The sequence below is a fragment of the Podarcis cretensis genome (assembly GCF_951804945.1).
Source record: "Podarcis cretensis genome assembly, chromosome: 2".
NCBI lineage: Eukaryota > Metazoa > Chordata > Lepidosauria > Squamata > Lacertidae > Podarcis > Podarcis cretensis.
The window spans coordinates 84,365,669-84,382,273 of record NC_137171.1 but is presented as its reverse complement, the minus strand read 5'-3'; the positions used below and the strand labels follow the sequence as shown (position 1 = coordinate 84,382,273).

Sequence of the window (16,605 nt, the reverse complement as noted above, 5' to 3'; positions counted from 1 at the left end):
GGGGGGGGGGCCGGGAGCGTGGAGGGAGATGCACCCGGAAGTTGGTAACCTGTCAATCTCTCAATAAATCTTATGCGGGGGGTTGGAGTAGAACAAGCTGGAAGTGCCTGGTCGTTATTTCCCCAATCTCATCTTACGTATTTTGTATTTTGTTGGACTTGCAACAGAACGCTGCAGCCGTTTTCTATCAGCCGACGCTCCATGCTAGCTGAGCATGCCCTTTTTTTGCGGGGGGGGGGTGTCCTCCCATTTAGGGGATTTTTGTCTCTTTTTTGTTCTGTTACAATTCTTGGGGCTCCCGCCTCAGCCCTGCTAAGACTTACCGCTTTGTGTGTGGTGGTAGTTCTCTATTAGTATATGCAGGTCGGATGTACAGTCAAATGTAGCCGTGTGCAGCGTTCAGGCTTCTCTCAAGCCTGCTGATACTACCCTTTTGTGCATGGGTTGTGTCATTTTGGCTACCTAAGGAATGACAAAACCTGAACATCTGAACCAGAGCGAATGGGGGAACATTTCAACTTCCCAGAACACTGTTAAGGCGCCTTAGAATGGCTATCCTGGAAAAAATAACAATTTTTCATTACGTTACTGTACAGCTTTATATTGCAAAGCATAAAGAGTTTCAGTGGGTTAAATTGAGAAATAGTTCTTGCGTGACTTAGAAATTCCTGGATGTTATCAACAACTGTTTCATGAATTAGAATACAGTAATAGAATTGGTTCTGGTCCATGGGGTGATGAAACAGCAACAATAGAATTGTAGATTTGGAAGGGACCACCAGGGTCATCCAGTCCAACCCCTTGCAATGCAGGAATCTCTTACCCAACGTGGGGCTCAAACCACAACCCTAAGGTCCCATGACCCCTGACTATTGGGCCCAGTCGTAACCGACTGGGGTTGCGGCGCTCATCTCACTTTACTAGCCGAGGGAGCCGGCGTACAGCTTCTGGGTCATGTGGCCAGCATGACTAAGCCGCTTCTGGTGAACCAGAGCAGCGCACGGAAACGCCGTTTACCTTCCCGCCGGAGCGGTACCTATTTATCTACTTGCACTTTGACGTGCTTTCGAACTGCTAGGTTGGCAGGAGCAGGGACCGAGCAAAGGGAACTCACCCCGTTGCAGGGATTCGAACTGCCGACCTTCTGATCGGCAAGTCCTAGGCTCTGTGGTTTAACCCACAGCGCCACCTGCGTCCCAGGCTCTACCAACTGTTAATTATGTACCGTAATTAGCACTATCTGTACTTTCTGCACTTTATTTCCTCTCCCCCCCCCCAGCAGTGTAGCAAGGCACCCAGGGCTTACATGTGACCCTTGAGTGTCTGCGCTGCCCACAGGTGTGGGGGCCCTTCCTGGGTGTTTTCTTGGCACTGTGCCCTGCGCTGCTTTTTCCAGCAATGATTGGTCCGCTGCAGGGTGGCCATGGCTGAGTGGGAGGCGGCAGCTGGGCTGTCTGCAGGCCCACAGTTGGGCCACCCTCTGGAAGCTGCTGCCCAGTGCAGACCACCCTTAATTACAATACTGCTCACCCCACTGTTTATTTATTTTGATTTATTTAACCAGATGTAATACATTGCTCAATCAAAAAACTCAAAAGTTTTATATAAATTATTAATTTTAAAATACTGATAAAATCAGTGGGCTTTAAGAACAAAGATATAATAAAATTATCAAAATATAGATAAAATCAACCATTTTCTTGGTAGATTTACCTAAACAAATGTGATTTTAGTAGGTATGAACAACAATGGAATGAAGTGGCCCCCGTAGTATGAATCAGCATACGATTCCCCCCCCCCCCCACAACCATTCATGACTCAAGATAGCAATTAATACGGATAGAAGTAGACTAGTCCATGAAAGTTTATGCCCTCACTAATGTGTTCGTCTTTACGGTGCCATAATACTCTTCTTTTTGCTTCAGGTTAACAATCCTCTGTTGGATTGAACCAAAGGCCTATATAGCTCAGCCTTAAGGCAACACAGTCTCCCACCAGATCCCTATTGGAAACCAACAAGCACTGAAATAAAATAATAGACAAAAGCAGAAGAGGCCCCACTAATCTGTTTTAGAATGCTGTTGAAAAGGCCTTCTCTTTCATTCCCACCCACTACATCTCTGTTGACAGGGGAACAAGAAGGGTATCAGAAACTGAGCAAAGGTCATGAGCAGTTTCATGTGAGATTGGAGGAGGTAGTTCTTGATATGCACTGATTCAACACCAGCTTGAGACAGTGCCTTGGGTTTAGCTTGAAAACAAACTGGAAATAAATTAAACTGATTCACAAACAGCACAATATGATGTTGTTGTTTAGTCGTTTAGTCGTGTCTGACTCTTCGTGACCCCATGGACCAGAGCATGCCAGGCACTCCTGTCTTCCACTGCCTCACGCAGTTTGGTCAGACTCATGTTTGTAGCTTCGAGAACACTGTCCAACCATCTCGTCCTCTGTCGTCCCCTTCTTCTTGTGCCCTCCATCTTTCCCAACATCAGGGTCTTTTCCAGGGAGTCTTCTCTTCTCATGAGGTGGCCAAAGTATTGGAGCCTCAGCTTCACGATCTGTCCTTCCAGTGAGCACTCAGGGCTGATTTCCTTAAGAATGGATACGTTTGATCTTCTGGCAGTCCATGGGACTCTCAAGAGTCTCCTCCAGCACCATAATTCAAAAGCATCAATTCAAAAGCACAATATGATATTTCCTGCTAAGCCCAGAAAAAAAACTCCAGCCACACCGTTCTGAAGTGGTTAAAGCTGTGGACTGTCTTCAAGGACAGCACCATCTAAAGTGCATTACAGTAATCCAGCTTGGAAGCGATTGAGGTTACAATCCTATTTACACACCTAGCTCCTACATTTGAGGAGACATGGGTATGATTCTACTGCAAAGTTTGGATGTAGGCCTAACAGTTCATTCAAACAGATTGCAGCGAACCACCAAAGTTCTGCATGTCAGAAATGTTATGTGGCATTGGGCCATATGGTAGAAGCAGTGTTTTTTATTAAATCCTATGACAAACAGCATTCTGTAACCTTTATATAAAGTACTTGTACAAAATATGAAAAAGCATGATCCAGGGCAGCAAACCTTGTGTGTGTGCCATTCAAGCTGATTGTGAAAGGAACTGTAGTTCAGCGGCAAAGCACACTTGCATGCATAAAGTCCTGGGTTCAAACCCTGGCATCTGCCGGTAGGGTTTGGGAAAGGCTGAAACCCTGCATGGCCACTGCTCACAGTATAAGGCACCTTGCTATGTTCCTATGAAGACTTGGCTTCCCCCTGATTTGAACCGGCATCTTTGATAGCACGTGAAGCTATACCCAAGTCTACATCTGAACACCTGTAGGGTGCATTTCCTATACACTATGGAGTAAATGAAGGCACTTGGGCAGTGGAAGGATTGGTTTTGGGGCCAAAGCAGCATGGCTGAGCCTGGCCACCTCTTTAATCAGGCATAGGCAAACTCGGCCCTCCAGATGTTTTGAGACTACAATTCCCCTCATCCCTGACCATTGGTCCTGTTAGCTAGGGATGATGGGAGTTGTAGTCCCAAAACATCTAAAGGTCCGAGTTTGCCTATGCCTGTCTTTTATCATAATTGCGATTGTGATTATGATTATAAAGGGAGCGTCAACAGCTCGCTTCAGCAAACCACGTCGTCTTCCAGCAGATCTGCGTTTCTTCCCCAGAAGCGCCCCTTTCTCCGGCAGCTCCGCTCAGCCTCCGGCTCCTTCTGTCGGGAGCCTTCCCTCGCTGCGCCCTGCGGACTCCATTATTCAGAGCCCGACTCCAGCGCCCGCTCGCGAAGGAGCCTGGGGGAAATGGCCGGCCTCCTGTCGCCATAGCAACCGAGGCGTTGTTGACAACGCGCTGCTGCTGCCGCCGGCGACGAACCGCGAAGCGTGTGTGGAGCTCGGCGTCGCCGCAGCTCAAGCCCGTTCCTGTCTCCCCCCAAAAGGGCAGCAGACCCTCCGCCGCCCGCCAAACTTTCGCCCTTCTTGCGGGGCTCCGGCGCTGAGAAAGGTAAGCAGCCGGGAGGCGAGCAAGGCCGGAAGTCAGACCGGCTGTTCTTTATGGGCCAGGGGGCGGGGAGCCTTGGCACCACCAGCAAGTTGTTTTGTTTTGTTTTGTTTTGTTTTGTTTTGTTTTGTTTTGTTTTGTTTTGTTTTGTTTTGTTTTGTTTTGTTTTGTTTTGTTTTGTTTTGTTTTACATATGCATGCTGCCCTTCATCTGTCCATCTCAGGGCAATTCACATACAAAGCATAAAAAGACAAGATAAAAATTCAAAATACATAATAAAAACTAGAACAGAACGAAACAAGAAGCTTCTTGTTTATGAAACCCTCCTGGGTTTCATAAAACGAGATGAGCTGCTCAAAAGCAACATTCCTTTACCTCCAGCAACCCCACACATGCTGCGGAAGAGAAAAACACTGCTCACAAGGTGATGCTGGTGCTAACTATTCAAGACGTGCTAACTGAGAAGAGGTTCTGGAACAAAATCCCAGTGCAGATGGATCTCCCCCTTTAAAACCAAGACAGTTACACAGACAGGGCTAGACAGAGGCACTTTTGCTTTCTCCACCCCACCCGCCATAGCAGCTGCTCTTCTGTCTTCACAGCCTCTGCTGTGAAGTGACTTGAAAAGTGACTGGACTTACATTGGTCTATCTGGCAAGCTTAGTGCTGCTTAAAGTGATTTGTTCTCCAGGATTGCAGATTACATAAATATACCAGGGGTTGACCCTGTGGCCTTCAGTGAGCTACAAGATACTACCCAATCCTATGCATGGTTTCTGCTTGGAAGTAAGTCCACTAAACCTGCAATCCTGTGCATTCTTACTTCAGAGTAAGCCACATTGAATACAGATGAATTTACTTGCAAATAAATACATATAAAATTGGGCTTGTAAACAAGCCTTTGGGAAAGGACAGTTCTATCCACATCAAGCTCAGCTCCCTCATATTACATTAGTTGGCACAAGATTTCAGTCCTAAATGCACAGTGCCTTATTATGCATGCTTAACTGGGAGTAAGAGAAAATCACACTGCCATCTAGCAGAGCTGTTCTGAAAAGTGAAGGGCTCTTGTCATTAGCCCCAGTCAGTGGCAGACTGGATCACTTGCACACAAGTATGCAAGGCATTTTGAGGATAAAATTGCTTACCTCTGTGCTGAGATGGACTCTAGAGTAAATATAGCAAGTCCAGGGAAGGTGTACAATTCGCTGGCTGGTCTAGTTTTATAGGCTCAGTTTCAGCTTTTGGATTCTGAGCATGTGGACAAAACATACAGTGGTATGGAGTATCATGTGCTCTCTGGACCCTTTTCCTATGTGACTTGGGTGAACAAGCCAGAAGAGGTTGCCTGAATGGGTCTGATGTGTGATGAATGCATTGCTGCAGAAGAAGTTGGTGCCTGCCACTCTGAAGGAGGCAGTGGTGCAACCACAGCGTTAAAAACCCAGATTAGACCTGGAGGTTTGCAACAACAACTTCCTGGTTGCAAATATCCCCTTCTTAGGAAAAGTGGTCAAGCGGGTGGTGGCAGTGCATCTCCAGGCAGAGGTGTAGCTGGGGGTGGATGGCACTGGGCCCCACACTGTGGGGGGCGGCACTTACTGTGGGGTCTGCAGCGCACCTGAGCCACGCAACTCTCCTGGGAGTGACGTGGTGGCTTGGGCGCCTGCAGGCTCTGCTCTGCTAGAAATGGCAGTGTGGGGCTTGCGTTCGCCTGCCGCCTCCCCCTCAGCCACCCTACAGCTGAGGGGGAGGGGTTGAGGGGGAGGACAGACTCCCTGGAAGCTCCACATAGTGCATCCTGTCTCAGCTTGCCCCACCCCGTGGGTGGCTTGCCTCACCCCAGGGAACTGGACATGCACCACCCTGGGCACTCGAGTGGCTAGCTACGCCGCTGTCTCCAGGTACTCCAGGAAACAGTTTATGTAGCTCAATTCCATTCTGGGTTCAGGCCTGGTTTGGGAGAAGAATCAGCCTTGGTTGCTCTGATGGATGATCTTGATTGGGAAAGAGACAGGGAGAGAGTTTCCTGTTGGTTCCCCTCGATCTCTCAGCTGCTTTTGATACCATCAGCCATGGTATCTGTTAGTAGGGAGCTGTGACACAAGAGTGTTGTACTCTACTACAGGGTCACTGACACAAAGTGACATTTGGTGATACCTGCTTGACCCCTTAGGGTCTTTTGGGCTGTGGAGTACCATGGGGTTCTATTTTGTCTCCAATGCTGTTTAACATTTCTATGAAGCCATCGGGAGTGGTCATTAGAGATCTCTGAGATGTCATCAGTATGTTGATGATACTCAGCCCTGTATCTCTGTACCCATTGAATCAGGTAAGTCTGTGCAGCTGTTGGACCAGTGCTTCGATGCAGGGTGTGGAGTGGGTGCTGGATAAATTAAAGTGGAATCCAGAAAATATAGGGTCCTGTGGGTAGGTAGTTCCAAGGTCCAGGAGTTGGGGAGGTTGGCAGTTCTGGATACAGTTGCATTCCAGAGGTCAGAGGAGCAGGTACATAAACTGTAAGTGCTCTTAGAACCATCATCATAATTGGATGCTCAAATACAAGTGCAGTTTAATCATATGAGCATTATTTCCTTGTTATTTTAGATGTCAGCTCCAGGAAAATCTTCACGCTCCCCTGATGACGACGACGACGACGCATGGAATGTTCAGCTGCCACCTATAGCTTTGCCCTCCACATCCCAGGGTTTGACAGAAAAACAAAAAAAACTAATGCGATACCGAAGAGTCAAGGAACAGCAGAAGATGCTTAATCAGATCATGTAATATTCCTGTCTCTTTTTCTTATGTATTATATGTGGTGTTCTCAGTCTAAGACATAAGCAGGGCCATACTGAGTATCCCCACACTCACCTCCAGTGACAAGCAGTCCCTCCCTCAGCATCAGATTATACAGCGTGAGCATCTGCAGAGAGACGGCCTTAGCGCATAGAGTTGTAAGTGTGAAGGCCCCTTTCACGCAAAAGTTTGTGCTGTATACATGGACATTGAGGGGAGGAGTTACTCAGTGCAGAGAGGGTGCTACTGCTTGTGACCCTATTCCCCTCTTGTGTGTTGGTTTTTACACATGGATATAGTACCGGAACAGAGCTATTATGAAAGGACAAGAGTTCTCACATCACTCACTGTATCTTTTATCAAGTGGAAAGTTCTATGCGATGAGGATGGCTCCCATCCATGCCTTTAATTACTCTGCTGCCAGAAGGATGCTATCATTTCAACCAGCCACTGGTGCTGTGCTTCTAACTGCTGCTAGCTGTGCAGACACTGGCAGTTGAAAATGTGTATATCCACATTGTGAGAAGCTTTACTTGCTGATTTTTGTACATCATGATTCAATTTAATATTTCTATCCCGCTTTTCCAACAACAAATGTTGTGCTCAAAGCGGCTCACAATAATCACAAACGCATTAAAAAAAGACATTGTGATAACTATACTATCAAACACAATAACATGTAAATAAAGCAAGCAACTTTATTTAATGATAAAAGCAAAAGAACAGACCAGGACAATTTTTATTTCCTGATCAGTTGGCAGCGTTACCAACCAGCCAGTTATGTTGCTTGGAGCAGCTTCACCTTGTTACCGGTACAACGGTTATCAACCCACACTTCATAATGCTAGTATGGTGTCTTCAAATCATTTGTGCCTAGATCACCTTCAGATTGGACTACTGTAATTCACTCTGCATGCTGTGCCAAGCCATAATTGCCATATCTGATGGGGTCAGCAAACGTTTTCAGCAGGGGGCCAGTCTACTGTCCCTCAGACCTTGGGGGTCAGATGATATGGGGGGGGGGATGAATGAGTACCTATGCCCCACAAATAACCCAGAGATGCATTTTAAATAAAAGGACACATTCTACTCATGTAAAAGCACGCTGATTCCCAGACTATCTGCAGGCCGGATTTAGAAGGTGATTGGGCCAGATCCTGCCCCTGGGCCTTAGTTTGCCTACCCATGGATTAGATGATCCACCTTGCCCTGGAAAAAACCTCCCCCTGATTCCATATAAGATTAGGACTTGTGAAAATTTGTTGTCTGTTGAACATCAAGAGTGATCTTTGTTCTTTACAATATAAAGATTCTAATTTAAAACTTTCTAGTGTAGGTTATTTAGAGAATAGACCCTTTGTTTAGTTTTATTATTTGTTAACTTCCCCCTTGTTCCTTATTTCTCCATCCTTAACCTCAGTAAAGCTTCTTAAACTGATATTTTGAAATCAGTGACTGGGGAGTTACTTGGTAGCTGTCTCTTCCAAGATTGAAAATTCACCAGCAGCTCTTGGAATTTCTGCTCAGGAGGTAGAGTAGATTGAAAGGTGATAGCAGATGTGTAAGCTGGAGTGTTACAGCTTGGTATTGCCTTCAAGCCAGTTGAGCATATCTGTAGCACCTTCCCCAGGCATGCGTTCCTCATGCATTTGGTTCAACATCTGAATACCTTCATGTGCTACCAATAACTGAAGTGCAGTTGTTATACAATAGAAGCATGGCATTTTTAGTAGTGGTGTCAGCTTTATGGAGTGTCCTTCAGGAATGCACACCTCCCCCAAACCTCAGGGAAAACAAGTATCATTTTACTACTTTGTAGTTTGATATTTCTTATTCTGTTGATTTGTTTGTTTGTTATTTAGTAAGTAAGTATACCACCCTTCATCCAAGGATCACAGGGCAGTTTACAGTATAAAAACCTCAAAAATACATAATATATTAACAATACCCCCCTCCCAGTTTAAAAGGTCATAGGTTGTTTAATTAGCCACAGCCCACTGCAGATATAATAGGTTATTTCTTTTTAAAATAACATTAATAAAAATATAGTAATCAAGCTGTTTAAAGTAGTGGCCTACTGTACTATGGGACACAAGATTTAGCCAATCAGCATTGTGTAAATTCAGATTCTACTCCAGTAAATAAAGATTTTCCTGGTCCTGGGGAAGATGGATACATGTGTGTTACAAGTCCGGTGAGTATACTTCCGTAGCAGGCTCACTACCAAAATGATGTACATCAATACACATACATTTTGTTACAGTCAAATGTATGTTTCAAACGTTTCAATTTAGGGTAGTAAACAGACACCAGAGGCACTCCAGGGAATTTAGAATACTGGGCTATTGCCTTCTGTTGTCTGATTGTTGTATGAATCATTAACTTTATTGGATTAGGATCTTACCTGAAAGTAAGTTCTACAAAGATACACTGAGAAAATATGGACAACATAATGAATTACTATCTAACCTGGCCCACCTTTACATAATTTCGTTTGATTATTGCTGAGTGCCTATATGCTGATGGAATAATTGTGGAAGGGGACAGACAAAAGACTAAGGGACCATTTCTTTTGCTGTATCTTGTATTTCTGTTCGAATCATTGTTTACAGTTTTCAGATTTAACTGAAAATTTTACTTCAGAGTTAAAGAGACCCAAAGAGAGTATGAAGACGCCACAGATGAATTTGTTAGAAGAGAAGCCCCGTCTCCTATTCCACAATTGCCTTTAACTGTACGTTTCTCATTTATTGAATAATTTCTTTGGGTTCTGTTGTTGTTGTTAGATTATTGCAACACAATATGTGTGGTGGGCAGGCACAGTGCATTAATGACTTACTGTCCTCTTGAACTCAACCCAGCCTCGCCCCTTCCTTTGTCTTGGAAAATCCCTATTGCAGGCCTGCATTAAGAACCTTGCCAAGGAGTTGGTTCTAAAAGCTGTTTTCCCTCATAATAACCAGCCAGATTTTCTGGTTTATCATGATTTACTGTGTTAGTAGCATGCTAATGCATGTTACCTGGTTGTTCCCATGCACCTGCATGGAACCTGAATTCTGTAGTAAAGTTTCATCAAACACATAATCCACAAAGATTTTTGGTATATCTAAGACCTACGCTCATGTTGCATCTTTGGGAGGAGGACAGAGTTACACGCAAAGCACACATTGCCTCAGCCACTGTTCAGAGTAATTAGATTATGTTCATGGGCATAGCTGGGGGCAGATGCCTCTCTTAAATCAAGTAAATAAATAAAAATATTTAACTAAAAGTAGAAACTGTAGAAAGATTTTGACAGATTTTTCTGAGCACTTGCGATCAAAAGGATCTCTGCAAATTTGCTTCCCTTGCCCTTTCCATTTTTCTCACCCTAGTAAATTTATTTGGATCCCTGGGTACGATTCAATTAAGTTGTGTTCGTGGAATGAGGTCCACTCACACAACAGGGCTTCCCCACCCTCTGCTCCCTATATGCCCTCTGAACCCCCTAAATCTGCTTTGGATGCTTTGGGCAACCCACCAAACAGGTTTCAAGGGAGGCATGGGGAGGAAAAGGGGCAAAGTCTCGTTGCATGATCAGACCTCATTTCATGCATGCATGTTGAATTCTGCCCCATCTGTTTGCAGAGCTGTACTAGTTGAATGAGCTACACTATTGTAAACTTAAGATACAGTGTGAAACAGGGAGCTTAAAGGCAAGGAAGTGTTTAATAGGAAAGTAGTTTTCCTGCTTTGAGTGAGAGATCAGCGTTCTTTATTGTTTCCTGTCTTAGTAGTAAGTTGTGCCTTGAACTGGTACAAAAGTTTATATAAAGCAAAATCCTAGAAAAACCCATGCATATACTTTGGTTATTATGAATATTTTAATTATCAAACGTGTTCACGGGCATATGTGTTTCAAGAATAACATTTAGCTTTTAAAAACTAATGCATAGCCATCAATAGGGTGTATTGGAGGCAAATGGTGTTTCAGTCAGCGCCAGAGAAGCTTGCAGTTGCTGATGATTCTCAGCCCCTATTGACATCAGCAGCTCTTATGTGTATTGCATCTACCAACCAGCCAAGAAGTGCTCAGTAGCATGGTGCTGAATGAAATGACCTCCCCCAGCAGTTATCAGTAAAAACATGCCTACCCCCACTGGGTGCCACTGCAAACAAATGATTTCTTGTTCTATTTTGTGATTATTTCTTAATTTATATAACATATTTTTGTTGCATTTCCCCCACAGATGAACAGTGAGCAGAAACAAATAAGAGTAAGTGTTGTTTTTTTAACTTGTGGCAAGATTCTGATAGTAAAACACTTTCTAAAGAGTGTGTACATAAGGAATTAGAAATTATGTAAATATGTCCAATATCTATTTGCTGATCTCTATATGGAGAAGTAACATAGGCCTGGTTTGTAGGTCACAGTAAGCCAAACTATGGTTTACTGGGACCATGTGAACAAGTGAGCTGCTTTTCCCCTCCCTGATATTCTTTACTCATGCACTGTGTGCTGAGCTAAACCAATATAATTTATGTTGTTTTGTATTCTAGGTGTTAGATTATATAGTCCAGCAACGTTTACTTTTTTACTTTTTTGCTAATACGTTTTTGCATTTAACTGAAAGAAAGTTGCCTAATTTTCTTAATAACTGATCTGGTTGTGTCAACCAAATTGTGTTCATGATCATTTCATTGTCATTTCATTGTCATTGTCATGTCATTTCAGAACAACTATCTCTTTTTGAAGAATTGTGTTGAAAGTAATCCAGTGGTGCCTATTCAGCAAGAGTGGTTAGAGTCCATGCTCACTTTGGTACCTAATAATCTAATGGAAGGCAAGGGCAGAATGAAATTGGTGGAAGAGCTCTTAGCTGAGATAACAAATGATTATGAAATGAGCATGAAGAGATACATGGGTGAGTTCCACTAGCAATATTGTCTCATGTCTATACAAGTTATATTCCACCTTATGTTTATGTTGATACTGCAAAACATCCCTTAGCAAGTTATTTTCCCCATATAATACCTACAAATGCTTTTGTAGAACATAAAACATATTTTATAGCTGGTATTTTATTTTAGAGGAGCAGTAATGTAAATCAAACAATAATAGTTTCAGCTACATAAAATCTTGACAAAAGAGGTACCAAAAACTACATTAATTTTTGTCTTTATCACGTTTTCTGCATTCTAATTTTCTTCAAGGGACGCAGATGGCGCTGTGGGTTAAAGCCTCAGCGCCTAGGACTTGCCGATCGAAAGGTCGGCGGTTCGAATCCCTGCGGCGGGGTGCGCTCCCGCTGCTCGGTCCCAGCGCCTGCCAACCTAGCAGTTCGAAAGCACCTCCGGGTGCAAGTAGATAAATAGGGACCGCTTACCAGCGGGAAGGTAAACACCGTTTCCGTGTGCGGCTCTGGCTCGCCAGAGCAGCGATGTCACGCTGGCCACGTGACCCGGAAGTGTCTCCGGACAGCGCTGGCCCCTGGCCTCTTAAGTGAGATGGGCGCACAACCCCAGAGTCTGTCAAGACTGGCCCGTACGGGCAGGGGTACCTTTACCTTTTACCTTAATTTTCTTCAAAGCATGCTTTTATTTTTGTTCTTAATAATTGTTGGTATTTGCATAGCACATCACATACATCACCTCAGTACAGTAGCACCTCTGCTTATGTTACCGTCGGGTAACATAAACTTTGGGTTGCGAAAGCGGCAAACCTGGAAGTGTTTAATCGCACGCGCATGCTCAGAAGCACTCTACTGCACCGCGCACATGCGCAGAAGCGGTCTGCCACCGCACATGCATGCACAGAAGCGGTCCCTCCGATTGCAGAAACCTCAGGATCCGACCGGAGCTCCGGAATGGATCCTGTCCGCAACCGGAGGTACCACTGTAGTGCTGTCAACAACTCTAGTCATTTATTTATTTATTTATTTACTTTTATATCCTGCCTTTCCTTCAATGACCCCAAGGCAGTGCGCATAGTTCTCATTCCCATCTTACAATGATCCTGAGAAGTATTTTAGTCTGAGAGATAGTGAGTCCATGGCCACCTAGGGAAGTTCATAGTCCAGCATTCTAAATAACTTGCATCTTAAGCAAGTGTTTGGTTCTGGGGATCCACATGTAAACGCAAAAATGTGTAAAGTCAGGAAGCACCCCCCGGGCTGCCTACCTGGCTTTGAGAAGGAGTTATGAGGGTTCTGTCAGTGTTCTAGAGCCATGTCCCCACTCAATTCACCAGCCCTGGTAAGCAGGGTGCCAGGCTCTGGGGAGAAGCCATGAGAACTCTAGGGCACTGCCAGAGCCCTCACACTTCCTTCCCAAAGCCTGGTGCCTGCCTTACCCAGCTTTAGCAAGGAAGAATTAGTGCTCCGACAGCATCCCACAGCACTCACTCACCCCTTCCCAAAGCCGGGGAAGGCTTTGATCGCAGCTCTGCATGAGTTGGTTTGAGAATAAATAAATGGAGAGTGGGTTTCTTCCACTCTTCATTTATTTATTCCCTACCACTCCTACCTGCGCAAAGCTGTGATCACGTAAGATAGCTCAGTTGGTAGAGGCTGAGACTCTTCATCTCAGGGTCATGGCTTTGAGCCCCACATTGGGCAAAAGATTCCTACATTGGAGGGGGTTGGACTAGATGACCCTCATGGTCCCTTCCAACTGTACGATTCTATGATTTAGTGATTCTAAGGTGCGAGTTACCTGTACTACACCACTGTCATTATTATCATCCCTATATTGTATGTGGGGGCTGAGGCTAAGAGATGGTGGTTTACCTGCTTGTGGGTTTTCCAGGGGTATTTGGATGACCGCTGTTGGGAACAGGATACAAGTGAGTTAATAGTTAAGGCAAGACTTAAGCTTGGGATTTCATAGTCTCCACACTGCTGTCGGACTTGCATTCGACTGAGCGACTCCTCCGGTCTATTCCTCCTCCGACGATTAATAACCTGAGCCTTTGATAAGGCTCCAAGCATGTTCCCCCATTACGCAGAGTATCCAGCACAGGGAAGGACGAGATAGTATGAGATACATAGCTAAAGAGTTTTATTTCTCGCTACGCAGACAGAAAAGAAACATCCCCTCTCTGTGAGAGCAGAGAGCAACTGAACAACAAAGGAACAGGAAACCAGTAACATCACATTTGTCTCCTGTCTTCCGTGAGACTTCTAACAGTCTGGAATGTCTCTGGAATGCAAAACTGAGTCTTGTGATTCCAAGAGCACTGCACAGTGGCAACACACAGAAACCAACATCTGCACCCATAGTTGACACATGTCAATATGTTGTTGTTGTTGTTTTAAAAAAACAAATCTCTGTTTACTTAACAAATGTGCTAATATAAAATGCATAAGCTGTTTTCCTGTAGTACCTGACGGAACACATTAAAAAATGTAACAGTCCTGTTGATTTGGTTAGTAGGAAATAAAAAAAATGAGGTAGCATTCTTTAAAGTAATGTTTCCTAATTTATAATATTGTTACTCCCTTCACTTGTATAAATGTTACAATTTATACATATGTTACAGTGCGAAGTGTTCTTGTCAAACCAAACGTAAAATTGCTTGAATATGAGAAAGAGGAACCTTTGCCGGTTGAACCTGTGTGAGTAAATTAAATTAATAAATGCTTTAGGGTCTAATCAACCCACCATTTGAATGTATACCCAGTACAAGGCACCCTACTCACATCTGTAGTTTGCTGGTGGCTAATATTGAGATGGTAATTCACTGTGAGCTGGTTTAGACATAATACTAAGTCATAGTTTTGTGTTAGAGACATGGGCCTACTCTTGCTTCCCCTGCTTTAGTGCAAATATAAGGAAGAGTTTGAAAGCATATTTTTTCCTGTTTTTTGCTAACCAAGTTTGTCATTATGTCCAAACTGGGAATTGCAATTAGTTTTAACTGTGATTGATCTGAACGATCTATGATTGTAAACCATGGTTTCAGCCATATTTAAAATTAACTACAATTTGTTCCAGTTTAGACATAATGACAAATTATGGTAATTTAAAAACAAAGAGCAGATTTTTAAAACATAATTTAATAGACGTTCCACATCATTATTCCATTTGAGTGAGCATATGCAGTTAGAGCAGCAAAAAGATCACTGGAATATGAGGCTAGGGGTTGAAAATATAATCTCTTGAAAATTTGAATTTCCATGTCCTTGTTTGGAGATGGTAGTTATACCTTTAAAATGGATTAAGACTGTGAACATGAAATTAGTTACAGCAGGAGGTGTGAGCGGGTTGTGAGGGTGTGACCCTGGGCAACAAAGAGAGGAGGGGATACACTGGCTGCAGCTTCAATAATATATTTTGTGATTAAATTTGTGGATGCCATGTGCAAGAACTAAAGTATGCCTTAGGCCTATAACATCACCAAAGAGAGCATACTTTTTCATGTGTCTGCTGAAATGAATGCAACATGTGCAAAAACATGGTGTTGCAATACTATCACTCGTTTAAATGGGTCCTATGCAGGGAAAGCTAAGGAAAGGTTGCCTCTGCTATGACCTGGCAGATATTTAAATGAGCAATGCTGTGGCTTGGAGTTGAGTACTCCATTGTGATGGATAACCACAAACTGAAACCTCTTTTTTAAAAACTGGAAACATTTTATTTTTTATTGGGAAACGCAACACTTTCTTTAAATGATCTGAAACATTTAATGTGCTGCAATAGTCCCCCCCACCCCCCTTTTTATAGCATTTGAATTAAATGATTGTGATTATTGGAATTTAAACTTTTGAAACCGCAGAGAGGCAGTATGCTTCTGAATACCAGTTACTGGAAACCACAGGGGGGAGAGAATGGCCGCTCACCCTTTCCAGGTGGGTGGTGGTTGCGGACCTTCGCCCCATCCACCACCGCCAGCGGCAGAAGCCCATGTGCTTGCCAGCCATTAAGGGAATTCCCCAGCCAGCAGAAGTACTGAGCTGGATTCCCTTCCAGAAAGTCAAAACTAAATGGGCCAATCAGAGGCCCTGCTGGAAGGGCAGTGCCTTGCCAGCCATTGGCTGTGTGCCATGCCCAATGCACAAAAAGCCGGCTGTGGCTGCTCTCTGCAGTACATTCGACCAAAGAGAATACTGTTGCACTGAGATCTTGCTTGTGGGCATCTCATAAGCATCTGGTTGACCTCTGTTGCTGGGCCAGAAGGGCCACTGTCCTAATCAAGCAGCCTCTCCTTCTGTTCTTATGTTAGAAGTGTGCACTCTGTCCTCTTAGCTAGAAACTTTCTGAATAGTGAAGGATCTTAAGCAGTTGGTGAAATGGTGCAACTTAGATTCTGGCTCCTTGGGTGAGGTATATGATGAACCCCTTGCATGAAAAGTGAGTTCAGGTACCAAGCCAACTTCATACATTGGCGATTTTAAAGGCAAAAATTATGTATGATCCGCTTCTATTTCTGATTAAGCTTTATTGCATGGGCTTCTGTTTAATATCTTAATTTTATTCATTTCCTCCTCTCTCAGAGGATTAGACTTTTCCAGACCCTGGCATAAAAGCTTTCTACAAGCAAGAAAACAGATATTTGCAAATCTACATATTCTGCACCCAACTCTAAGAATTTTACTGGATATTGGTTATAAAACCTTTTCAAAGTTACTTGTAGTAGATGTGTCAAATTTCAGGTAAAGTTGATGTTATTGCATTAATATTCTAAATATGGTGTGTACGTGTAATTCTAATTAGGTTCACATAGCATTAAACTGCAGTTTATTTTATGTAAAAATTATATTTAATGTGTCATACCAAAACCACAGTTCCTATTGAATTTCATTAG

General features: G+C 43.7%; 1 protein-coding gene across 2 annotated transcripts in view; it reads left to right on the top strand.

Moving 5' to 3' along the window:
- Positions 1-3,723: 3,723 nt before the first annotated feature.
- DNAH12 (dynein axonemal heavy chain 12) overlaps positions 3,724-16,605 on the top strand; it is a 94,021-nt gene continuing 81,139 nt past the window's right edge. The window contains exons 1-7 of one of the 2 annotated variants that reach the window (XM_079964927.1): positions 3,724-4,024; positions 6,630-6,805; positions 9,465-9,555; positions 11,051-11,077; positions 11,536-11,725; positions 14,341-14,416; positions 16,295-16,453. In XM_079964927.1, coding sequence (XP_079821053.1) covers positions 6,630-6,805; positions 9,465-9,555; positions 11,051-11,077; positions 11,536-11,725; positions 14,341-14,416; positions 16,295-16,453 — 719 coding nt within the window. In that variant the 5' untranslated portion in view covers positions 3,724-4,024. The remainder of the gene's footprint in view (positions 4,025-6,629; positions 6,806-9,464; positions 9,556-11,050; positions 11,078-11,535; positions 11,726-14,340; positions 14,417-16,294; positions 16,454-16,605) is intronic. The other variant, XM_079964926.1, reaches the window with a different exon arrangement.